Raw genomic sequence first — 25,885 nt, 5'->3', positions numbered from 1 at the left:
CCTCTGATAAAGGGGGAAATATCGTCCTGATGCCAAGAGAACAATATGTGGGGGAAGCTCTACGCCAATTGACTGATAAACAACATTACGAACTAACAACCAGAAAGAGATATGATGATAGTGTAAACGAATATCATCGATTAATCAAGAAGTGGCAGGATAAATCTATGCTAACTATGGAGGAATTTCTCTTCCTGAGAACGACTAACCCTATAATTCCTACCTACTACCATTTACCAAAGATACACAAGGACAAAATAAATCCACCTGGCAGACCTATAGTTTCATCATTGGGGAGCCTAACTGAAAATCTGTCTGTCTTTGTAGATCATTTTCTATTTCAATCAGTACTACAGTTATCCTCCTACATCAGAGACACCAAGGATTTCATTGCCCGCATTGAAAACTTACAATGGGAGTCATCATTTGTTTTCATAGTACTAGATATTACAAGTTTATACACATGCATAGATCATAAACAGGGACTGAAGGCGGTGGAGTATTTCTTGAACAAGAGGGCATTAAAATTGCTAGAACACAGCAGTATGCTGATCGAACTCATACAGTTTTGCCTATACAACAACATATTTTTATTTCAGAGAGACCTCTACAGGCAGGTCTCGGGGGACCGCGATGGGCACCTGCTTCGCCCCCAGTTACGCAAATTTATTCGTGGGCTGGTGGGAGGAGCAGGTGGTATGGTCCCCTTCTAATGTCGCATGGACAGAAAATATAGTGACCTGGCATAGGTATATTGACGACCTCTTCCTAGTTTGGAGGGGGTCTGTCAACAACGCTAAAGACTACATTAATCATCTGAATAAGAACAATCTTAATCTACACTTCACAGGCGAGATTAGTTCAGTGGCAGTGAACTATCTCGACCTTGAAGTAAGGATACAAGATGACAAGATAACAACGGTTCTTTATCGAAAGCCAACTGCAGGCAACAGCACACTGCATGCCACAAGTAGTCATCCAGTGAGGTTGAAGAACAGTATACCATATGGGGAACTCTTGCGTTTGAAACGCAACTGTTCAAGGGAATGCGACTTTGTAAATGTAGCCAAAGAGAGTCTTGAGAGATTTGCAGCTAGAGGATATGACTCAACATTACTAGATAACACACTAAAAAGAATAAGCAGAATACCTAGAGAGAAATTACTAGAGGTCAACAAAAAAGAAGAAAAGAAAGAAGAGGGCAAATTTCGCTTGATCACAACCTATTCGGAGGATGCAGATTCCTTAAGACACATTTTCCGAAAAAACTGGCACGTCCTGAAAACTGATATGATCATCGGGAAAGATATCCCACCAGTCCCACTAATGACCTTTAGGAAAGCTAGGTCACTACGAGATAAGCTGGTCCATAGCCACCTAGATGACCTTATAGCAAAGCAAGGGACATTTGGTGAACTAAAAGGTTTTTACCCTTGCGGTAAATGCCAGGCCTGTGCATTCAGTAAAAAAACTTTGAGTTATGAAATCAAGGGAATGAAGGAACGCAAAACTATTAAGAAATTCATAAAATGTCAAACTACACATGTGGTTTACTGCCTGATGTGCCCCTGCAAGTTAAGGTACATCGGCAGTACTATACACAGTGTTAAAATCAGGATTTTGGAGCACATGCGTGCTATCACTAACAGGGACATGAGTTATCCAGTGGCGAGGCATTTTGCCATTAAACACCAGAGTAACAAGAACCTACTTCAATACTTTGGGTTAGATCATGTACCACTCCACATCAGAGGAGGGGACAGGGTGCTTAGGTTGAGGAGATTGGAGTCAAGATTTATCATTGACCTACAAACTAAAAGCCCGAATGGTATGAACAGTGGGGAAGAGTTAATGGTGCACTTGGGGATCTAGGTGACTGACGGAATGCAACTTGGTAAAAACTTAACATTGTAAATATCCAATACCTCTTAAAATGAATAACACACATTTGGGTTTTTAGTAGCCGATACACGGCGAGAATGACGAATGCGATGAGGGACAGGGCGGTTAAATTGAACCGCCATCAGCCGATCCACGGCAAGATTTATAAATAAATGGGACACATGTACAAATAAGGATACAGATACACTTGACACAATATCTATTGTAAAAGATATGTTGATTCCTGTGTATATTGAACACAATTGTAATTGGTAATCAAATGTTAAATGCGGTATTTGTACACTCAAAGATGGCGCCCAAATAATCTATAGAGGCGGTAATGTCCTTTTTCGCTTGCAATTCCCGGAAATGTGACGTTTTTTGTATATAAAAAATGGCGCCGCGCCATGTACATTGTTAAACACATTGACGAAGGGAGAACCCGAAACGCGTCTGGGAAGCGCTAATAAACTGGCCAAAAACCAAACCCGTGAGTGCTGCTGCCTTCTTCCCGGACGGGAGAGAGGATCTTTGAGATATATCTATATATATATATATATAATATATATATATATATATTCACTGAAAAAACCATAGGTTTCACACATGTTATAGTTAGCTGGAAATTTTACTGATAAAAAACCAATGAAATTCCCCCGTTATAGTTACTGCAGGCAACTATAACTCACGCGACCGCAATCCTCTGCTGATGGTAATACTGTATTTAGACAATTATTTGCCCATGTGTTCTTCCATTAAATTTTAGCTATACATATATTACAAATATTTTTTTTTCATAAAGACACATATGTCATCAGCAGAGGATTACGGTCACGTGAGTTATAGTTGCCTGCAGTAACTATAACGGGGGAATTTCATTGGTTTTTTATCAGTAAAATTTCCAGCTAACTATAACATGTGTGAAACCTATGGTTTTTTCAGTGAATTTGCAAGGTTTTTTAAATGCTAATTCCTTACTATAATGTGTGTGAAACCCATGGTTTTTTCAGTGAATTTGTACGGTTTTTTAAATGCAAATTTTTTTTGACATTTTTTGTAAACCTATGTATAAAATAATATATGTACTATATCCTGCATTATGGAAAGGTTTTTTTTTTTTTTTTATGCATTTTTTTCCGTGCGCGTACGGTAAGCTGACGGTACGCGCTCCGTACGTCATAAGTACGGTGCGCGTACGTAATAGGATACGCGTACCGTAAGCTGACGCTACGTGCTCAGCACGTCATAAGTACAGCGCGCCTACATGATACGTGCGTGACGTACGCGTACACGCGGAAGCAACGTCGCGGTAACGCAGGGGCGTGTAATGCGCATGCGCGAATGCATCTTACGTACGCGCTCCGTAAGCGCTCCGTAAGCGTCATGTTTGCGCATGCGTACTTGTTTACGAGCGCGTACCGTGAGCTTCCGGAGCGCGCACGGTAGGTCATGTGATCCACAAAGAAGACTTTTCATTGGTTGAAATTACTTTCAGTTCCAGAAACTTCCCACACCACACCCATTCCCCTCATTACTGCTTGAAAGAACACTTTTCATTGGTTTAAACTACTTTCAGTTCCAGAAACTTCAAACACCACACCCATTCCCCTCATTACTGCTTGAGATCCCTTAGGAGAAGGAGCTGGATTGACATTGGGATACAATGGCAGAACAGCAGAGCTCTTCTGAGAGTGAGGCCAGCAGCACCACCATGATCCAGAGAAGGAGGAAACAAAAGACTTCTTTTGTATGGGAGTATTTTACTTTTCCAGAGGGGGAGAAAAAGGTGAATGCTCAATTGGTCACTAGCACATTTTGTGGCCGTGTTTTATCTAGAGGAAATCCAAGGAAGAAATATTCCTTTGGAAATCACTCTATGAAAAGACACCTGCAGGATAGACATCCCAGGACCTTTGCTCGACATACTGGAGAAAACTCTTCAGTAAGTCACCAGAGCCCAACCTCAGATGCTCAGCCGAGTACATCATCGGCAGCTCAGCTGAGCCCTTCCTCTGAGGTGGGAGCATCACCTTCTTCTTTTCCTGTGGACATTAACCCTCGATTTGGGAGGGTTGAAATGAGGTGTACAAGATGTGGTGGTCTTATTGTTTATGGGGAGATCAGTCTTCCCCTTATTAACAATAAGATAGACCAGCATGTTTGTAGACGCTTATAATATTCCCATTCTTTCTTTCCTCTATCCCTGTATTAACCCAACGGCTCTTATAAGAGCCAACCTTACCTCACAATTTTTTTTATTTTTTTTTAAGCTTTCCTTTTTGCAAATTTTTTTTTGCCGTGCGCGCACGGTACGCGTAATTCCGCGAATTTCGCGGAATTTCGCAGTTTGCACCGTGCGCGTACGCTACGCGCATTCGGCGATTTTTCGAAAAAAAAAAAAAATTCATTTTTGCCCTTGAGGGTCCTTCTAGGACCCCCTGACCAAGGCTAGGGGGTCAGGAACTGTCGAGCCTGCCCCCTTTTCACATTATCCACCTTTTTTATTCACCCCCCTGACAGTGCGAGTGACAAAATGGCAGCCGACACTTCCTCCTTTCTTCCGATTCGAATGTTTACTAAGATCTAACAGCCAATCAGATGTGAGCTCGCGCACGCCACCGTACGCGCACGGTAAGCGCACCGTAAGCGCACCGTAAGCTGCCACAGATATATATATTGATTTAAATGCTATTTTCTCAGAATCTACTGAACAGATTTACACCAAACCTACAAAAGGCACTTCCTTGACCTGTCTGCCTAATTTCATTAAATTCTGTTCAGCCGTTCGGGCTGTAGCTGTGTCTAAAGGTCCTATGGAAAAATGCATGGGAAAAACGCGTTTTGGGACCCCCCTTTTTTCTCAGCCCCCGCTTGACGAATCCCCCCGAGACTTTCAGGGTAGGAGCGGAGCGGAGCGCCCCACCTATTTTGAAAAATTCGCGAGGATTCGACGACCGGCGCCAAAGTTATTCAAAATAGAATGTTGCGGATTTCCTATGGAAACGTGGTCCTAACTATAACTACCTACTGGCGACCGCCAGTAGGTAATATATATATATATATATATATATATATATATATATATATATATATATATATATTACTGTGTTTTGACATATGTGATGTCCTGCTATGGTTCACAAAGGTGCCGTTGGTACCAATTGTGCAGCCTCTTATATTTGTCTAGGGCATGCTCTTCGAGCTCCCCTTGTCTTTCATTTTTTCCACCAAAAAAAACCCAGAAAAAGGGATATGATTCTTTGCTTCTGCATCTACCTTCAGTCCCTTACAGTATGGAGTGCTTCGTAATTGTCATATATGGTGATGTTTCTCATCATTTTATTATTTATTGTTGTTATTTCAAAGATTTTGATCTTTTTTGGCACACTGTTCCCACACTACCACAGTTTTAGTAGTGTCTCCGCATTGTGGTGCGGAAAGGTTTCACAGTAGAAAACTGACATCTGAAAGAAACACGTTCGTTATAGATTCCTTACCTTACAATTTCCCCCAGGCGGCACCCTGGATCCGAAAAGTTTTTTTTTTTTTTAAATTTCGTCAGCATTACCTCTGCGCGTCGGAAGGTAGCGTCGGTCGGCTCCGCGTTAGTCGGCGGTGTTGTGGTCGCCGGGATGATGTCGCGGCAGCTACTTAGACGCCGCCCTTGCACGCTGACGTCAGTTAATTTTTTTCCTGCGCCAGCTAGCGCAGATCTGGGAAGAGCAGTACCCCAGTCATTTTTTTACTACCTTTTTTTTCGACTTTTGTCGACGTCTTTTTTCGAGTCTTCGACTCCGTAAGGTGCACAAGGGATGCCTGGGTTTTTAAGCCTGCGGATCCTGCCATCACATGATTTCGGTGACGGATCCGCACCGCATGTGTCTTTTCTGCCTGGAGCGCGACCACGTACCCAAGTCGTGCTCCGACTGTCAGTTATTGATGCCGAAGGCTTTGCGGCAGCGGTCCCAAACCCTGCTCGAACACAGGCAGTCGACTCCGCGCCGCTCGAGGTCCCGGTCCAGAGTGAGGTCGACGGACCGGTCGCGGAGCCATCATCATTCTGGCTCGAAGTCATCCAAGTCTTCGCACTCGGGGACGGGTAAGTCGAAGCATAAGAAGAAGTCGAAGAAGCATAGTCGCTCTTCGACTTCTCCTAGTCGGTCGGCCGATCCAACGAGGTGCACGGGTGGTGCCACTCCCGCGGCTCCGCGCGTGGAGCCTGAAGGGACGACTTGGAGCTTTTCTCTCTTTCCGGGACCCGGAGCAACCCCCGTCCTGCTTCGTACGTTCTACGAGGTGATGCACGCCATCTTTGGACAGACCAACCCTGCCGGCGTGCCTTCGGGCCCCACGGACTAGGTTGGGGGGGCCTATGTGTTCACTGCCCTTCAGACCTGGATCCCGATCGGCGCTGGTTGACCTCATTACACCACCACTACGGTGTCTGGCGCCGGTCGGCCCCCCGGCCGGCGTCGACCCCAGCCTCCTTCCTGATGTGGACACAGAGCCGGACCGGCGTTGACTGATTCTGGATCCGGCACCGGGTGGGGTTTTCATGCCCCTGTTCACTTCTGGGGCCTCTTCCAACCACAGTGGCTCCCTGAGGAAGATGAGGAGGACTGGGAGGGGCCAGGTGACCCTTTAACTGACCAGCTTGAGCAAGATCAGGACTGGAGAGAGGAACTGGGGGATGCCAGTGGTCTTGACACTACACCCGACCTTGGCATGTTGTCTCCTCCTACCGTGGCTACGGAGGAGGAAGCGTCATACGCTGTGGTGTTGCGTAAGACGGCCGAGTCTCTCAACCTCGAGCTTCCTACGGTGGCTGTCAGGACTAATTTCCTGACTGAGGTACTTCAGCCGGCGGCAAGCTCTTCGGAGCCCCTGCTTCGGTTTAATGATGCCACCGCCCACCTCCGGGCGACCCAATTTCCTCTCCCAACACCCCACCCCGGAGAGCATGGTGGTCAAAGCCTCAACCTCCATAAGCGCATTCCCTACCACTCCACACGAAAGGGAATCCAAGAAGCTAGACCATCTTGGCAAGAAAAACTTTTCTTCTGCCAGCTTAGGACTGCGGTCCGTAAACACCGCATGTCTCTTGGGCCGTTATTTGCACTCTGTGTGGGATACGGTGGCGTAAGTGCTGCCTCAGTGTCCAGGGGAAGCCCGGGCAGTGCAGTCCCAGGCTGTCGCTGCGGGGAGAGACGCAGCTAAGTTTACGATCCGTTGTGGACTGGACATCGCCAACTCTCTGGAAGGAGAAGTTCAAAATGTTGACGCTTGCTCAGGTCTTGTCTGCCCTCGACCCGCAAGTCTGGATGGTTGCGGACTTTGCAGGACGCTTATTTCCACATCCCTGTCCTGCCGGCCCGCTGACGTTACCTACGGTTCACAGTAGGCCACGAGCATTTTCAGTTTACCGTGCTCCCCTTTGGCCTTACCAGCACCCCTCGGGTGTTCATGAATGTGATGGCGGTGGTCGCAGCTCATCTGCGCAGATCAGGGGTTTCAGTCTTCCCCTATCTCGACTACTGGCTGTTGAAGGCGGGCTCGCCCCAGGCAGTCGTCTAACCTCCTCCAGACTATGTCCGATTTCCTGCATCTGCTGGGGTTCTCCATCAATGTGCCGAAGTTGCACCTGATTCCCTCTCAGAAGCTCCTCTTCATCGGAGCGTTCTGGACACGGCGCAGTTTCGGGTCTATCCTCCCGAACAGCGAGTCTGGGACATTCGGGCTATGATTCTGATCTTTCAGCCCTTGTCCCAGGTCCGGTCAGAATGACCCTGAGGCTGCTGGGCCTCATGGCCTCCTGTATCCTGCTGACCGATCATGCCAGGTGGCATATGCGGGCTCTACAGTGGGACCTGAAGTTCCAGTGGGCGCAGCATCGGGGGAATCTGTCCGACTACTTTCAGATCTCGGAGGGTACTGCTCAACAACTGAAGTGGTGGCTCACGAACCAGGATTGGGTTAGTGGCAGATCCCTCTCCTTTCCCCAACCCGACTACACTGTGGTGACGGATGCCTCCCTTCTGGGATGGGGTGGCCACATTGGCGAGGTGCAGATCAGAGGCCTCTGGTCTCCAGCAGAGTCCGGGCTTCACATCAACCTCTTGGCGCTCTGGGCGATACGTCTTGCACTGAAGGGATTCCTTCCCTCTGTCCGGCGAAGAGTAGTGCAGGTGTTAACGGACAACACCACTGCCATGTGGTATTGCAACAAACAGGGCAGGGTGGGGTCGTGGACCCTATGTCAGGAGGCCCTTCGCCTCTGGACATGGCTGGAACATCAAGGCATTTCCTTGGTGGTTCAACACATGGCAGGTTCTCTGAACGCCAGGGCGGACGAAGTCAGCCGCAGATGCATGATGGATCATGAATGGTGTCTTCACTTGGAGGTGGTGCAAGGTCTCTTTTAATAGTAGGGAGACCCTTGGTTAAATCCATTCGCCACCGTTCCGCAATGTCAGCAATTCTGCGCGTTGGAATTTCCAAGGCGGCACTCGCTCGGCGACACTTTTCGTCACGAGTTGAGTTGTGGGCTGTTTTACGCCTTTCCGACTATACCACTTATGCCCAGAGTGCTGAAGAAGATCAGGCGCAACCGGGCCCAAGTCATTCTTGTGGCTTTGGATTGGGCACAAAGAGTCTGGAATCCCGAGCTGCTCAACATGACCATCGATCCTCTAATCAGACTGCCTCTTGGGCGGTATCTTCTGTAGCAGCAGCAGGGGACGGTCCTCTACCCGAACCTGTCCAGTCTCCACCTCCTTGCGTGGAGATTGAACGGTGGCTGTTGACGTCTTTTGACCTGCCTCCCGAAGTCTGTGACGTAATCTTGGCTGCCAGGCGTCCCTCCACAAAGACGGTATAAGCATGCAGGTGGAACAAATTTGTGGCCTGGTGCACAGCAAAGGCTGTGGATCCCCTTTCTGCCCCTCTCTCTGAAGTACTCTTGTTCCTTTTCTTTTTAGCCCAGCAGGGCTCTGCTCTGGGCACTATCATGTGCTACCTTACAGCCATCTCTTCTTTCGTTCGGCTGCCAGATCAGCCTTCTCTTTTCAAGTCCCCGGTAGTTAACCGTTTCTTGAAAGGCTTAACGCATCTCTTTCCTCCAAGTCCTTTCATTATGCCTAAGTGGGACTTGAACCTTGTACTGACTTACTTAATGTGCACTCCCTTTGAGCCGCTTCATAACTGTCCTTTACGTCTTTTAACTCTTAAGGCTGCTTTCTTGGTGTGATAAGTTGGCCTGGTATATGCTGCTCACTAGTTCTAGTGATCACCTTGTACCATGCCAAGCAACCCTTATGGTGGTGGTTGAAGTCAACCTAGATAGACCAGCTATCCTAGTGGTAGCGTGGACAGTGCAGTCTGCAGGCTAAACTCTTGAGGGCATGTGAAGCCAGCTGTTTTACCATATGTAACCTCCTTGAATACCAAATGAAAGGACACGACACCGATATATATTCAAAATATATATGTATTTATTTACTAAAAGTATCCCCTATACTCTTTATGAGCACAGAAGCACATTCGTTAAAACAAGGCAATGTTTAAATATACAAAAGTTGCACAATTATGGATGGGCCCGGGTGGCCCGCTAAACCATATACTAAAATAGTGGTATAAGAACCACGTATAGAAAAGTAAGAAGGCCTAGGGCCTTGAGAATTGCTGGGACTACAAGGAGCTAACAGTAGTTAGTGACCAGGAGGCCCACAGGAAGCGTGTGCAGTGTTGAAAGTTACACGCGTGCACCTATTGGATTCAATGGGTGCGTAAAAGTCACAAAGTTAAAGCAAAGGGAGTCTTCCGGATGGACCAGAACCTAACAACTGGAAACCTAGACACTAGAGATGTTTCTCTACCCAGGAGCACCGGAGTGCCAGCGTTACCTCACCCACAGGAAGCGGGTGCATAGGTGTCAAAGTGCGTCGGGTTTCGTCGTGCAGGTCTATGGAGCCTGAAGATGAAGATGCTGCAGGCGGCCAGGCGAGAAGAGTTCCGGTGGATCCAAGGGTGGATCTGAAGAGTAGAAGACCTGAAAGCAGAGGGGACACTGTTCAGAGTCACTAGCCAGTGACCGGCGTGGAACCAGGAAGGAACCAGGCGATGTCAGGTGCCAACAGGTGAAAAAGTGAAGCTTGTCTCTGCAGCCACGTGGAAGTGAAGATGTCGACGACGTCCAGGAGTCACTCACGAGCTGTCCCACGAAGGCTCTAGCTGATGGCGGTGTCGGCTTCTCGATTGGAGCAAACAGGCCTTGGCTAATGCAAGCCACGCTGGAGTTGATAGAAGCTTGGTGCTCTAACCAGCAAGGTCAGAGGGGTTGCTCCTTTTCACAGGAGCAAGGGCCAGTCTGGAGCAACCAGACCAGCAGGGTTGTTTGTAGATTTCGTCGCCAAGATGGCCACTAGCCAACGGGCCAGTAACCGGGATGACGCGTCGAGTGGCAAAAAGCAAAAGGGCCCCACGCAGGTCTCGTGGATGCTGGAGGGCTGGTCTTTGGTGCAAATGCTGCTCGGTGTTAGGGCTTCTCAGGGCCCTATGCACAACGATGAGGATACCTCGGGTGCTGCGCAGTCAGCTTGTCGTGGACCTTTCAAGATGGCCGGTCCCACGTCTCTCGGTGCCTCCACGGCTCTCTTCTTTGCAGGGACTGTGGATCAGGCTCTGAGATGTCTGGGAGTCTGGGTCTTGTCGGGCTCTGGGCTCGGTCTCCGGCGGGAGGCGGCGGCAAAGCAGTCGTTGAGTTGCTGGATGGTGCCTGTGTTCACAGGGTGGTCACTCCTTGACCACAAGGGAGATTCTCTTCAGTCTTCTGTGCAGCAGAATGTCGAAGTCCAGTGATTCTTCTTCTTCAAGTCGAGTTTCAGGATGATCTAAAGTCCTGGGACACAGCTCCTACTCTTATTCTAAATCTAGGGGCTGGATTACCTGCTAGGTCCCTCCTCTGGGTGGGACCAGGAAGGGGAGTGGTTACACCCCCTCTCCTTTGTTCAGTTTCGCGCCAGGGCTGGGGCTGGAGAGCCCCAGCTCCAGTTTGAACTGGCATATGCACGGGCACACCTTGTGTGCCCCAGGCATGTCTCAATCTATTCAGCCCTCCCTAACCCACTACACAAAATCCTGTCTGGGGTGGTGCAAGCACCTCCCCTGACAGGAAACCCTTTGTCCAAACCTCCCAAGCTGGAAGGACTCCCAGCAGCAGGAGGGCAGACTTGTGTCTGTGGTAGCAGCATCCATTTTGTGATGCTGAGGCTCTGTCTAACTTTACCCGGGTTTCAAGTTAGGTACATGTCGTGTCCCTCTAGAAGGGTGGAATGCTACCCCCGTCGCCAGAATTGGCGAGGGGGTAGTATTCCAAATCGTATGACACCTTACTCGACATGTTTTGATCAAGCCAAACCAGAGTTAGCATTTGACCGCGAGGTTCATAATGCACTTAAAAGTATATGGTATGGCGATATCATGGAAACAGCTAAAGGACGTTGTTCCGAAAGCTGCAGACAGGCTCAGCTCATGCCAGAGCACCATCTCACATGAAACCAAGCACTCTGCCTCCAGGATTGTTAAGGCCTGCCATAGGAGTGACTGATAGGTTACCATGTGTCCAAATATGTTAGATATAGATATACTATATCTAAGTAAGAGGTGATTACACCAACTTACCCCAGCTGAGTGATCAGCCAGTTGTGTCAAATAGTGAGGCCAGGCCAGGGGTGGCATAATACATGCTGCAGCCCCTGATAGGCATTGGATACCCCTATGCCCTGGGTACCTGGGGTACACTGTTACAGGGTCTATAAGGTGAACCGGTTCCAATTGGTAATGCACCTAGTGTGCATTGGCATTAATATAGGGAGAGAACAGCAGGGCTGTGGGCCTCTGATTAGCAGGCCCACAGCCATACTAAGTCATAAAACCAGTGAAGCAAAAGCAAACATTTGGGGTGACCATAGGATAGCAGACCCTACTCTCCTACACTTGGTAGCCATCACTTCTGCTAGAAGGGTGAGTGAGCTCCAGGCTCTTTCCTCAAAACCTCCTTGTCTGTTCATCTGGACACGGTGGTTCTCCGGACCTGTCCATCCTTCCTTCCTAAGGTGGTCACTGCCTTCCACATAGAGCAGACCATTTCTTTGCCCACCTTCTTTCCGCCTCCTTCAAAGGAAGAAGAGAGGCTCCACCGTCTGGACCCAAAACGTGTGCTCTCCTTCTATCTGGATCGCACAAAACAGTTCAGGGTGGATGATCAACATTTTGTTGGCTACGTGGGTGCAAAGAAGGGTCGGGCCGTACACAAACGCACCATATCTCGATGGGGCGTGTTGTGTATGAAGGCTTGTTACTCTCTAGCTAAAAAGGAGCCTCCAGTGGGGCTACGCGCTCGCTCCACCAGGGCGATGGCAGCCACTACTGCCTTGGGAAGAGGAGTGCCTCTGAATGACATCTGTCAGGCGGCCACGTGGGCATCACTGCACACATTCACCAAACACTACTGCCTAGACAGCCAAGTCCGGAGAGACACCTTCTTTGGCTGTTCTGTTCTCCAGGACTTTCTGGTGTGATCTTGGTTCGCAGACTCACCACCAGGGTTGGTATTGCTGGGGTATCTATTATAAGGTAAGGAATCTATAACTAACGTGTTTATTTCAGATGCACAAGTTCCTTACCTTCGGGAACGATATATCTGTAAGAAACATTAGTTAGTTATAGATTCCTTACCGCCCCACCCATCCTCCCCGTTCTGCGAACTGATTTCTATGGTTAAGGACATCCTTTCAGAGCCCTAGTTTTCTGCACCAATGGTCAGTGTCTTACATGGCTCTGCGTTTCTGGCGCGGAAAGTCATGTACATAACTGACGTCAGCGCGTGAGGGTGGCATCTAAGTAGCTGCTGCGACGTCATCCTGGCGACCACGACGTCGAACGCGGAACCGACCGACGCCACCTTCTGACGCGCAGAGGTACTGCTGACGAAATAATAAAAAAAAACTTTCCGGATCCAGTCTGACGCCTGGGGGTAATTCTAAGGTAAGGAATCAATAAGTAACTAATGTTTCTTACAGATATATTGTTACCGAAGGCAAGTAAGTTGTGCGCCAACGCACCGGGAGAGACTTATGTGGCTCCACTGGCGTCGTCAAGGCGGTACTGCTGAAAAAATCCCCGGATCCAGACTGACACCCGGGGGATATTCTAAGTTGAGGAATCTGCGGCTAGACTGTGTCTCTACCAGATACATCGTTACCAAAGGTAAGTGACTTGTTATTTAAGCTCTTTACAAACACAACACGGGTAGGCTTGTATGCTTCTGTTCGTTTTCTTTGTGGGTAGCATCTATTTTAATGACCTTGGTTTGTGTTTTGATCTGTTAAACTTTGAGACTCAATAATGTACGACACTCATGAACTTAAATGAAAATCCGATAACTCTTAGTCTATGGAAACGTTTTTTGCTGTGTTATTAGAGGACCCTGTTCAGAACTCAGACGAATTTCAGTCGTAATAATTGCATATTAATGCGAAACATTCTGAATTTGTCTGCTGATGAATATGGGAGATTAACCTATACTTGAATGTACAGTTTATTACTGCTGCTACAGATTATTTTTCTTACATACATTTGTACTCTGTATTTTAAGGTGTTTTCTTAAGTTTTCTGCTCACTCTTTTAACATACACCATGCATTTACCTGCAAAGTATTGTGCAACTAATCACTGTCTTCTATATGCTATCTAATAAAACCTCTAAGTAAATAAATGAAAATAAATGGCAAATCTGTGGTTTGCATTGGTTCTTATCACTAGGCCTCCATTCTTTGATGTGGTCTTCCCTCTTTCTCTCTGTGTTTTTCAGCAGTTTCACCATTCATCAAATAAGCCTTTTGATGAGGCGTTTGTTTTTCAGTTTTGCAGGTGAACTACTGAACCACAGGCCTCATGTGTTGGTGTTTTAGTGCTGTCAAGACAGAGTTGCCTCACTGTCTTGAGATGGCTTGATGAGGTACTACAGTTGTTTCTGGGTTCCTTTGATCTCCAGATAAAAAGGAATCTTTTTAATTGTATGAAAAAAAAATGAGGAATGGTGCTGCTCTTGAATATAAGAGCTAGGCGTGCTTAACATTCTATCTAGCAGGTTGAAATGCTACTGTGTCTGTGTGCCGTGCTCTATGTTCAGATTCCTTAGAAGAACTCACAGGAAGGTTTACTCATGCTCTGAATGGGTACGCTGGATTGTGTTTAACTGAACTGGTTGTAAAGATTTACAGAACAAGTTGCAATGCTGCGGTCTCTTTCATATATGATACGTTATTTTGTATTTCCACCATTGTTACTTTATACTGGTGTTTCGTGGCAACCATTTTCTTTCCAATTGAATTGTTTTTTTTCCCCCACTAATGTGCTTTAGAAGTATTGGCCTATGATGTCACAGATATGTGGTTTGACTACCCCAACGTCTTTACCTGAGGCAGAAGGCTGGATGGTTGCACCAGCTGTCTTCTCCTCTGCACCCTCCAGGGTAATTTCACCTTCCTGTTTATGGGTCAAGGGTTTTGTGGAACTTTTAGTGTCACTCCTTGCAGCCTAACAGTGAGCAGGCAAGTTGGGTTTTTATGTTTTTGCACCCTCTCACCAGTTTGTGTGTCAGGTGTCAAGCACATTGTTTATGGTTCTTCTCAGGACATATTGACTTTGATATTGCTTGCTTAATGTAGTAGCATTCAAGCTTTTGTTCTGAATTGTTCCCAAGCGGGATGCCTTGATCTGGCACTATGTTGTCATCAGAGGCCTGATATGATCTGAGTTAAATTGTCTTAAATACAGTTGTCGCCTCTTTATTCACTGGAATTATGTTTTGGCTGTTCATAGCTAATACTGGCCGCTATTAGCTCCAATAAAAGTGAAGGAAGTGCAACAAGTCTTTTCTCTTTGAGGTGCTAATAGACTGCCCCGCTTTCACCTTTTATGAGTGGCCCACTCTTGTTTCAAAAGGGGAATACGTCTCACATCCCAAACCCTCCCCTATGCACACGCCATCCCTCTCCTTAGTCTATATGGGGCCAGAAGCGCCCTGGCCATGCCAAATTTGCAGCATTGGATATCTGCTGGTCTTAGGTCAGTCATTCAGGAAATTGTAAGCGCACTACTCACCCGTGAGAGTCTCCAGGCGCTGGGGGAGGGGGGCTGCAGTTCCGGTCAGTCGAAGAGCCAGGTCTTGAGGTCCTTTCTGAAGTTGTTCTGCGTCTAATGTCGATCGGGAGCTCGTTCCAGGTCTTGGCTGCGATGTAGGAGAAGGCTCTTCCCCCTGTCCTGGCTCTGCGGATGCGAGGGGTTTTGACGAGGTTGGTGGATTGGAGGTTTCTTTTGGGTACGTGGAAGGTGATTCGTTGAGGTTTTGGGGTCCAGTGTTGTGGAGGCATTTGTAGAAGTAGGTGAGTATCTTGAAAGTGACTGTCTTCTTGACGAGTAGCCAGTGGATGTTCCGTTGGTGTTGGCTGATGTGCTTGTGTCGAGGGATGCAGAGGACGAGTCTGGCTGCGGTGTTTTGTTTCGTCTGGAGCTTGCGGAGTAGAGACTTGTTGATGCCTGCGTAGAGGGCGTTTCCGTAGTCCAGTCTGCTGGTTTTTAGTGTATGGGTGACTGTCTTCCTTGACTTGGTGGGGGGGACCATTTGAACGTGTTACGGAGAATGCGTAGGGTGTTGAAGCAGCTGGAGGCAATGGCGTTGACCTGTCGGTTCATGGAGAGGGAGGAGTCGAGTACGATGCTGAGGTTTCTGGCGTGGTCTGTGGCGTGGAGGACTGCCGAGGGCAGTGGGACTCCAGGTGGTGTTCCATGCTGACGGGGTGGTTCCGGGGACATGGACATCTGTTTTCTCTGAGTTGAGTTTCGGGCACCTGTTGCTGATCCAGAATACGACGTCCTGCATTCCTTCCTGGAAGTTGAGTCTGGTGGTGGTGGTGGGGTCCTTGGTGAGGGAGAGGATGAGCTGGGTGTCGTCGGTGTAGGATACTATGCTGAGGCCGTGCTGTCAGACGATGGCGGGCCATGTATATGTTGAAGAGGGTTGGGCTGAGTGATGATCCCTGGGGCACTCCGCTGTTGATTTCCGTGAGTTCGGAGAGGAATGGTGTCAGTCTGATTCTTTGGCTTCTGCCAGTGAGGAATGAGCGGATGCAGTTGAGGGTGGTTCCTTGTATGCTTGCATCGTGCAGTCTGGTGGCGAGTGTGCGTTGGAGTTGGTGTCGAATGCTGCTGACAGATCGAGTAGGATCATGGGTTGCAGCGTGGCCTTGGTCAAGGAGGGTGCAGATGTCTTATGTGGCGGCGAGTAGGGCAGTCTCTGTGCTGTGGTTGCTGCGGAATCCGGTTTGGGAGGGATCGAGGATGGAGTTGTCTTCGATGAACCTTGTCAGCTGTGCGCTGACAGTCTTCTCAGCTACTTTCGCCGCGAAGGGGAGGAGAGAGATGGGCCGGTAGTTCTTGAAGTCTGTGGGATCTGCTGAGGGCTTCTTAAGGAGGGGCCTTCCTACGTCCATAGGTGATCTTGACCAAGACAGCTCTCTCCTCCCTTTTATTCAGATTACTGAACAATATGATATTCCTATGTGGCAGTTATTAATATACAGCATGCTGGCTTGAGTGCTCTGGGGCACTAACGCTGAGAAACTGCCCTCACACGTGGCTCGCAATACCTTCATGTCATGAACAATATCAGATGCCTCAACAGTTAGTAGGCGATGCGCCTCCGACCCTGACTGTGCTGCCGGATAAATGCGAGTCTGACTTTGGGAGGGCCATCAATGATTTTAAGAAATGGGGTAGAGTGTTGGGGTAGATATCTAAGGAATAGAGGAATACCAGGTTCAAGCTAATTCAGTTCTTCCTTTTACACGAAGCTTACATAATTCCTGCAAAAATAGACCAATACTTTCCCGATGTGAGGTCCTGCTGCCCACGTTTTCAATTGCCTAGTGCTGATATGCTTCACATGCTATAGTCATGCCGCTCCCTTTTGCAAAATTGAATGGGGGTCATGTTGCACTTCTATCAAATCACAGGAAACACCACACTACACAGCTGGGAGGTTAGCATGCTAGGGTTGTTTAAGCTAACCTGGAAGGCTAAGCTTACAGTCCGCTTTATTGACTTTGCTTTACTGTGCGCAAAGCACACAGTGATCCGGCACTAGAAGGTGAGCGCACCTCCATGGGTGTCTATGTATCTTAAATCGGTAGTAGCTTGGGCAGAGACGGAGAGTACAGCACTAAGACGGAAATAAGCTAGCGGCCAGAGAAGGTTCTCCTATCACAGTGCAGAGACACACTGCTAACTGCCTTCCAGACACTTCCCACATGCTGTCCCAGCAAATGAAAGTAATATTGGCCTCTGTTGCTGAGCTTGTAAGCGAGGATCCATTGGAATTGCATACCAACTAGCAATCAACCACATACCCTTGTATCACATGACTTCACATCTATTCCAGATGCACGTTTCAACTGTACCCTTGGTCTCCTTTTGAATTACTCAATCATTGATGTTGGTCCATCACTGCCCACTGGCCCTTGTTACATTTTACAAGGTTTAATTAAATGCATAATTCACACTCCATTGAGTGGAGTCAAACTTGTAGGGTACATGCAGACAAATGTTTGCAGTAAACAGAGCTTTAGAGTGATGCTCATGACTAATCAAGCGGTTCGGCAGACAATTCTGTAATTCTGACTATCTTTGTCAAATATACATTTTATGTTTTGTTCACACTGTGTATTACTGAATGTACCTTATGCAAATGGAGATATGCTTGTATGTTTTTTTTTTTTTTTTTAACCAATGCAGGTATATATATATATATATATATATATATATATATATATATATATATATATATATAAAAAAAAAGCTGGCTCCCTTGTTACATTTCTTTACTATGTGTGGTCTTGGTGCATGCACCATTCTGCTCTATATAACATGCATAGTCCCTTTTGTTTGCTCCTGTGGTTGTTGTTCTGGACCTTCTCGCTCTTCAATGCTTTATCGGTAACATTATCTGTACCTGTAAGGCTTTCAAGTAAAGGCACAAGTACTGAGGTCCTCATCACAGTTTGTTGTGAAATTTAAAGGACTAATACTGTTAACATCATACATGACTCATCCTTATAATTTAAGGACTGTGGCAAGGACGAGTAGGATTCTGTGAAATTTAGATTAATAGTAGGTAATTGTTGTAGGCTTGAGAATGGACTATAGCAATGGCTCTCAGCTGATTAACCTTTATTTCTAATTTCTTTGTAAAATCTGTAGTTCAGCGAATCACAGTCATATGATGTCCCTACTGCAGCAACTCTTATACAACGATTCGCTATCTTTGTCTTGGAAGGATGTCATTGTGCCTGTAGTCTGCCAGGTGGTCCAGACGGTCCGTCCTGATGTTAAGAATAAAGACGATGACATGGATGTTCGTCAGTTTGTCCACATCAAAAAGGTAAGTTGCTTGACTTTTGCATCATAAACTGTACATGAGGAATCATATTCTTCACTGGATGTGTTTTCTTTTACATGCTGATCTGTTAAGATCCCATTTACTCTGTTGGGTACATTGATAGAGCAACAAGAATTAATGTAATGTATTGTATCATAAATGGAAAGCCTGCACCTTCTTGAAATCGATCATATTTTGTTGTGCAAGTTCTCTGAAGTTTTGTGCGTTCAAGTGAGGATTTTTCGCTTCTCATCTGTACACCATATGCTCCTGTTTCAAGGCAGAAAATCCTTTTATTGTGCTAAGAAAAATGTATAATAAAATAAAATGCTATAGTTAAGTTCCCATCATTTAATACACAGTTAGCAGCATTTACAGCTGTGAGCATGTTCGCATAGATCTCTACCAACTTTTCAGACCTTGGTTTTGTAAAATTTTTCCATTCTGAGTCCAAAAAGTAAATTTTTGTGAAACCACAAAGCATTGTACCTTTTGGATGAAGAATCTGGACCTGGCCAAGTAATGGATTTACTTCTTGCCACCTTACTGTAAAGGGCAGATTTGAGGAGTTCTTGAATTTGCATTGTCAGATATGCTTACTCCGGTCTTGGCCATTAAATACTCTTGCCCTTCCAAATTTCCATTGTCAAACTTGATGGTCTTTATAATAAGTCTGCCTGTTACTCTATCTTCAAGATTGCAAGGGCGGCTTGATCTGCATGTTGTCATATACCATAAGTATCCCTAGTTCTTGGTGGCGCTGTATACTTTCAACTTATCAATGATTAATCATGCTACGAAGGAAATGCAAAACCTTTGTAGTTTTTGTATTTCTGTCCCCTGATCATTGCCTTTCCACATGCTTTTATACACGGTGATGCGAAAAAGCCTTGGTGCTTAATGTTGTATCTGTAGTTTCAAATGCCCTACCCAGCAGAGTGGGAACTTAGAGTAACTGCTTAATCTATCGTAAAATTATACGACTATCTACAGTGTAATACAGGTGGCGGCAAATTAACTTGAAGCTAATTTAGGATTGCTGTCAGAAGGCAGCCAATCTTCCTATCCATTGGGTGTAGTCTTTAAGACTGCATCTCCTGAAGATTAACAAGGAACAAGTGTCTTGTCTTAGGGGTTATGTGGAATTACGGGTCAAAGCGGGTCTTCATCAGGACTAGAGTGGGGGCGAGGAATGGCAGCCTAACAATAACCAGAGAGACTCCTGGTTAAGCTCAAGTCAATGTTGAGGAAGGCCCATCATGTTGATTGCGGAGCCGATCACGCGTCAGGGCACTCGCGCTGATCAGAGAGCCAAGGCCGGTTGGATTTGCATGTAAACGTCTGAAGAGTCGATTCCATTACAGCCAGCACGCCTAAATCACACACTTGGAATCGACTCTTCAGACGTTTACATGCAAATCCAACCGGCCTTGGCTCTCTGATCAGCGCGAGTGCCCTGACCCGTGATCGGCTCCGCAATCAACATGATGGGCCTACCTCAACATTGACTTGAGCTTAACCAGGAGTCTCTGTGGTTATTGTTAGACTGCCATTCCTCGCCCCTACTCTAGTCCTGATGAAGACCCGCTTTGTACATTAACTATCGCGCATATAGGGTTGAAACGTCGACGATAACTCCCGGTCCAGTACAAGGCCCTGCTTACAAAAATACTGAAAGTGAATAGTGCAGCAGGGCTATTGTGTATCTGTTTACCCTGGCCTCTTCCATATCTGTATATATGTAATTTTCACCTTGTACATATCACACACTTGTTGAGTCACTAAGCACAAGATGTCACTTTATCAGTCAGTCAGTCAGTCAAAAGCTTTTATTTCGGCATGATGCCATAAAAAGACATAAATAATTCTGTACAATAAAACACAATTAAATCGACATATACATAGAGTGCAGACCATAAAAACATTAAAACTTTAAGCTAAAAAATTGCGCAGAGAAACAAGGGAAAACCTCAAAAAACCAAATTATTGGAGCTGTGACCAAAGCCCAAAATAATCTTGGAGCACCAGCAGAATCTAATAATGCAATAAAAATAATACTGGAATCAAAGGGGTTGTGGGACAATGATCATTTTTTTGGACCTGGTGAGCCACATGGAAAAGAGATATTTGGCCATCGCAAAGACTATCAGTGGGGTAGTATCATATTTTAAAATTCTAAAGACTACCTGGTAGTCCCTAAGGCCCCTTGACTTACAGAGCTGAATAATCCATTTCTTCCTAGCCTTGATATAGAGGGGGCAAAAAAGAACAACATGCATCTCAGTTTCACAAATATCAATACAAGCAGGACACATGCTTGAACGATCAGATACGTTCGACCATCTACATGTGAATGCCCTCAAAGGTAACGAACTGTAACGAAACTGGATGTAAAGTTTCTTTGCCAGGGGGGGTTGGATAACATCCAGGAAGGTTTCATACTGGGGGCTGGACTTAATGTCCAAAAAAGTGTCTGTAAGCCTACCCAGAGAAGAATGTAATAACATTTCCTTCCGATAGAAACACAAAGCCTTACTCAAAGATTTCTTGGATAATGTACAACTTGTCTCTTCCGGGGCGGACCAAAGGTCCCCCTTCCCTATGGCATAGCACAGAGTCTTAACGTAAGTTAGCCAAGGAATCTTTTCCAGTTTCCCCCTACCCAATATATCGGCCAGGTCAAGCCTATAGCTTGCAAGCTCAGGTGTTGACCATAGTCGTCTCCAAAACATGAGAGGGCGATTCAGGGCAATTTCATCTATAGGAACTAAGCCTAAATCCAATCTCAAGGGGATTAGGGGGGTACTCGTAGGTAATTTCAGCAGACGCCTAATGAAAGAATTCTCAATTACCGCTAAAGAAGCAGGAGTGGAATACCCCCATAGCTCAGCGCCATATAGCGCGCCCCCTCTTGCTTGGGATTTGTAGATTTCCATGGGGGGGCCCAAAGGTTTGGAAGATGTGTTATTAAAAACCTTCAGTAAACCACCCACTGATTGAGCTAGCTTCAGGTTTGCCTTTACCAAATGAGACCCCCATTTCATTTTATCATTGAGGGTCACCCCTAGATAGTCAAAGGTGGCAACCCTATCAAGTTCTACTTCTCCCATCTTAGGGTGGGGACAGTTAATTAACTTAGAACTGAAAACCATGAATTTTGTTTTGGATAGGTTCAGTTCCAAATCCCTTTTTTCGCAGAAAGAGCAAAAAGCCTCCAATGTGCGCTGGACGCCCATGAAAGATTTGGATAACAAGAGCGTGTCATCCGCAAACATAAGGGCCGGTATCCTACGCCCCGCGAGGATCGGAGAATCCAAATTAGCGGAGCGAAGGAGATGCTCAATCATCCCATTAATAAAAAGGGAGAAAAGGGTGGGGGCCAGGACACAGCCCTGCCGCACACCCTTTTCCACCGGGAATGGCCCTGAAATTTCCCCGCATCTCCCAAATCTCACCCTTGCATAAGTGCCTTGGTGAAGGCGTTTGAATAAATGACAAAGGTAGGGGGGAACACCCATCTCTAGTAGCAAAAACCACAGTTTTTCCCTATGGACCGTATCAAATGCGGACCGAAGGTCCACAAAAATCAGATAAAGATTACCGGCTCCCATACTGACTGTCTTCCAATAGATCAACTGAAGCCTAAACAGTTGGTCAATGGTAGAAACCTTTGCTCGAAACCCTGCCTGGAGCGAGGTTAAGATTTGGTGGTCCTCCATCCAGGTCTGCAACCTTGTTAAAAGGACTCGAGCAAACAGTTTTTGTAAGACGTCAATCAAACTAATGGGGCGGTAGTTGGCTGGGTCGAGGGGAGAGGATTTTTTGTGTATAGGTATAATTTCTGCTCCCAACCAGGTATCCGGGATCTCGAGACCCTGCAAGATGGCATTGAAGTAAACCAAAATATAAGGGGCCCAAATATTTGGTTCACTTCTAAACAGATCACCGGGAATCCTGTCAAGCCCCGGAGCCTTCCCCGCAGCTAGGGTACTAAGAGCCAACTCTATTTCTGAGAGGGAGAAAGTACGACTCCCAGAGTCTTCATGGTCCTTCTGATTCAATAGAGTTGCGTTGGGCGGGGTTACCAAATCAGAACCTCCACGAGGATCACTTAAAGAATATAGGGGTTTAAAATGGGCGAGCCAGACCTCCTCACTGAGGTTAGGAATGATAGCGGGGCTACAAGCTACTGAACCAGTTCGAACAATGTTCCAGAAGGCCCTTGAGTCATGAACTGCTAGTGCTTGTTTCATGTTTTGCCACCTAAGCTCCTCCCACTCCGATTTTGCCTCCTTAATCAAATTTTTATAAAATGCCCTTGCAACCTGGATACTCAACAGTGTGCCATTTTTTACCTCCTTAATCAGGGCAGTCTTGGCCAATCTACAGGAACTATTGTACCAATGCTCAGGCCTTGGGGCCCGTGGCCTTGAAACAGAGGTACTATAAAAAAAACCAACCAGGCCACCCAGAAGTTCCTTATGGATATTTTGGAGAGCAAGGTGATGGGTCTGCTCAATATCCCCGTTGGAACTCAATAGGAGGAAAACCGCCTCCAGGGAACGAGTGACACTACTATATAAAGCTGCAAGCTTTATTTCGTCGGTCACAACCCTTGCCCACCTAATCCGTCTGCCTCCTGCAGCTAGAACCAAGTTCTCACTATTGTGTGGCGACAGGCCATGTGAGCCTGCACTACCACCAAAGTTACTTATCAGCTCTAGTGACAGTAAGTTATGGTCACTATCGATCCGCGGAATAACAGAAAATGTTGCTAAGTAGCCCCAAAATTCCACGTTCACCAAGACGTAGTCGATGGTCGAGCAACTCCCGGGTCTATTGAAGGTAAAAGCTCCCGGTACATCAGGACACAGTCTACCATTACAAGCCCTCAAGGAATGTGCAATGGCCAACTTGTTAATCTCGAGGGCTAAGGGAAGGAGACGCTTGGCCGGGTAAATGGTGGGGACAGGGATTTTGTAGTTTTCGTCCTCATCACAGGTAAGGGGAGGGATCCCGAGGAGAGGCTCGTAGTGGCAGTTAAAATCCGCACCTAATAATTTGTGCGACGCAGGAGGAAGGGAGTGAAGTACCTCGTCCAAAGCTCCCAAAATCGACAGCCCCAACTGTGCCGGACATGGGCGTAGATAAACGTTTAGGACAGCCAACGAATATCCGGCAGGGAAGGTAAGTAGCAGGCATAAGATATCGGGGGATTTTGTATCAATTAATTTTACAGAGCAACCTAGATGGGTTGCAACCCAGATAACTAGCCCCCCCGATGGTCTTCCCCTAACGCCTTGAACCGCGGGAATAGAAAAAGTTGCATAGCCCACCCTCGCTGGGCTGTACCGGAGCCAAGTTTCTTGAAATAGACAAATATCAAATTTGTCCATTAGATCTCCCCACTCAGGGTCAGAGAGTTTGGTCTCCAGTCCAGCCACATTCCAAGACCCTACTAGTGGTCTACGCGAGGGTGAGGAACAAGGACTGGTCTCCAAGTGAGGAGAAGTAGGCGACTCATGCGAGGCAATATGTACAGGGGGACCCAGCTCAGGGTATCCTTCCATAGTACTATTGTTCAAATAGGAAAGGGGAAGGGGAGTGTGTCCACTCCCAGTGCCCAATGCGGTCAGGGAAGAATCCATCTCCATACCGTAAACCTCTCTACCAAAGTTCCCCTCACAGCTCATGTGCCTACCCTTGGTGTTCCTTCCGGATGATGGTCAATCCACGGAACTAAGCACATCAAAGCGGTTGGCAACCGGGATATTGAAATAAGAATTATGAGAGGGATGGTGGGGGTATGAAGGTCCTACAGGGTTCAGAGCGTTGGGATGAGAATAAAAATACCCCAAATGGAAAGTATCAATAGAACCTAGTTTGATCTTCCCACCCAAATCCAGTATATGTCCCACTACTCTGGGGTCCCTAAAATTAACCAAGACACAATCCCCACTAATGTCCTTTAGGCGGGTCCCTAGCCAACTAATCCTACGAACAAACAAAATCTCCCCTTTGCCAGCACCATTCAATGGTCTATTTTTGGACAGCCAATGTGTGACTTTATTTTTTAGTTCATAGTAAGTTTCCCCCTTAGTGCTAGATAAAGGAGGAACTCCTGTGAGCACAATCACATACGGGGCAGACTCGGGGGGGAGCTGAACAGATGGCAGAGAATTAACCAAATTCAGAGAGGCTGAGTTCCCTCCCATGATAGGAAGGAGCCTACCCCCACCAGAACCCCGTGGGCTATGTTCCTTATTGCTCTGTGGCTGGTCACAAGCTGATGAAACAGTAGGTGCTCGGGGAGCATTCAAAGGTGTAAGGGCACCAGCAGAAGAGACAGTTGGTGGAGCGATGGGAGGCTGGGGTAAGATAGAGGAAGTAAGAAGCGAGCAAGAACTAGGCTGACCCTGGGGAACAGGATTATTACTCCTAGCTTGGGTGATACTACCTACCATGCCACGAGAGATGGGCAGAGGATCAAGATATGACTGCTGTGACCCTATACCTTTGGTATTAATAAGAGATACCAACCTGTCTATTTTGGATGACAGGGTTTTTAGGAGAAGGTTTAGGGAGTTGTCAATGTGCGATTGTAGATCTAGTAGTAGGTTAGAAGCCCAAACCGGTGGGTTAATAGTAGGAGGGTAATGAATCTGGTCTGAAGAGGCAAGCCCAGGAGCAAGAGGGGCAGGATTAAAGATCCTTTGTTTTGTTTTCTGTTTTGTTTTCTGCTTATTTTTCTTTGGCTTTACCCTTTTCTTGGGGGCCACTATAGAAACAAAGGAGGAAGATAATGGACCAACTTCCGTGCGCTCAGGCTCATCTAAAATCACCTGCGCACAAGGTAAATGGGTAAAGGATGGGAGCATGGATGTCATAGCTTCCATATCCACCTGATATGTGGACATATCAGCCGAGCCGTCATGTGGGGGTGCCATAGTAAATGCAGGAGTAATGGACAGCCGTTTTTCCGTGTTTTCAATTGCTGTAGCAACTACCCCAATTGTTTTCTGCAACATTTTGTCTATCGCTGTCAAACTTGGCAGCGGTGGATTCGAGTTAGCTAGTTGCCTAGTCATAGGACGACTCGAAGAGGATTTAGTATGTTTCCCCATTACTCAGTTGGGGACTAGCAGACTGGTACAGTACTGGAAGAAACCCCTGTATGCACAATAGCTAATTGCTAAAAAATCAAGAATAAAAAAACAACACGCTACGTCAGCTTATGACTGTAAACTATATAGCTATTAAAACGTTGCTCATTATTAATGAGATAATAAAGTCCAAACAAACCCAGAGTCCACAGCCAAGAAGTGTTGCCCAGCCCGGCCTCCTTCGGCCCCGGACGGCCACAGACGGTCCCGCCCTTGTCCCGGGCTTCTCCCGGCGCCGCCCGCGCGCGTCCGCGAGGCGGAGGGAGTTGCCTCCCTTAGTACTCCTCCAGGCGCGGGAACCGGTTGGTGGGCGGGGATGCAGGGCTTGCTGGGGGATGTAGTCCAGC

The 25,885-nt window shown here is 46.8% G+C and overlaps 1 protein-coding gene across 3 annotated transcripts in view; it reads left to right on the top strand.

Annotated features, from left to right (window-relative positions):
• Nucleotides 1-25,885, top strand: part of PIKFYVE (phosphoinositide kinase, FYVE-type zinc finger containing) — a 2,037,960-nt gene that overhangs the window by 637,771 nt on the left and 1,374,304 nt on the right. For all 3 annotated transcript variants that reach the window (XM_085648834.1, XM_085648836.1, XM_085648835.1), the window contains one exon: nucleotides 18,198-18,378. In XM_085648834.1, coding sequence (XP_085504960.1) covers nucleotides 18,198-18,378 — 181 coding nt within the window. The remainder of the gene's footprint in view (nucleotides 1-18,197; nucleotides 18,379-25,885) is intronic.

Source organism: Triturus cristatus, chromosome 3_2 (genome assembly GCF_964204655.1).
Source record: "Triturus cristatus chromosome 3_2, aTriCri1.1, whole genome shotgun sequence".
In the NCBI taxonomy this organism is placed as follows: domain Eukaryota; kingdom Metazoa; phylum Chordata; class Amphibia; order Caudata; family Salamandridae; genus Triturus; species Triturus cristatus.
This window is presented reverse-complemented; position numbering and strand designations above follow the sequence as displayed.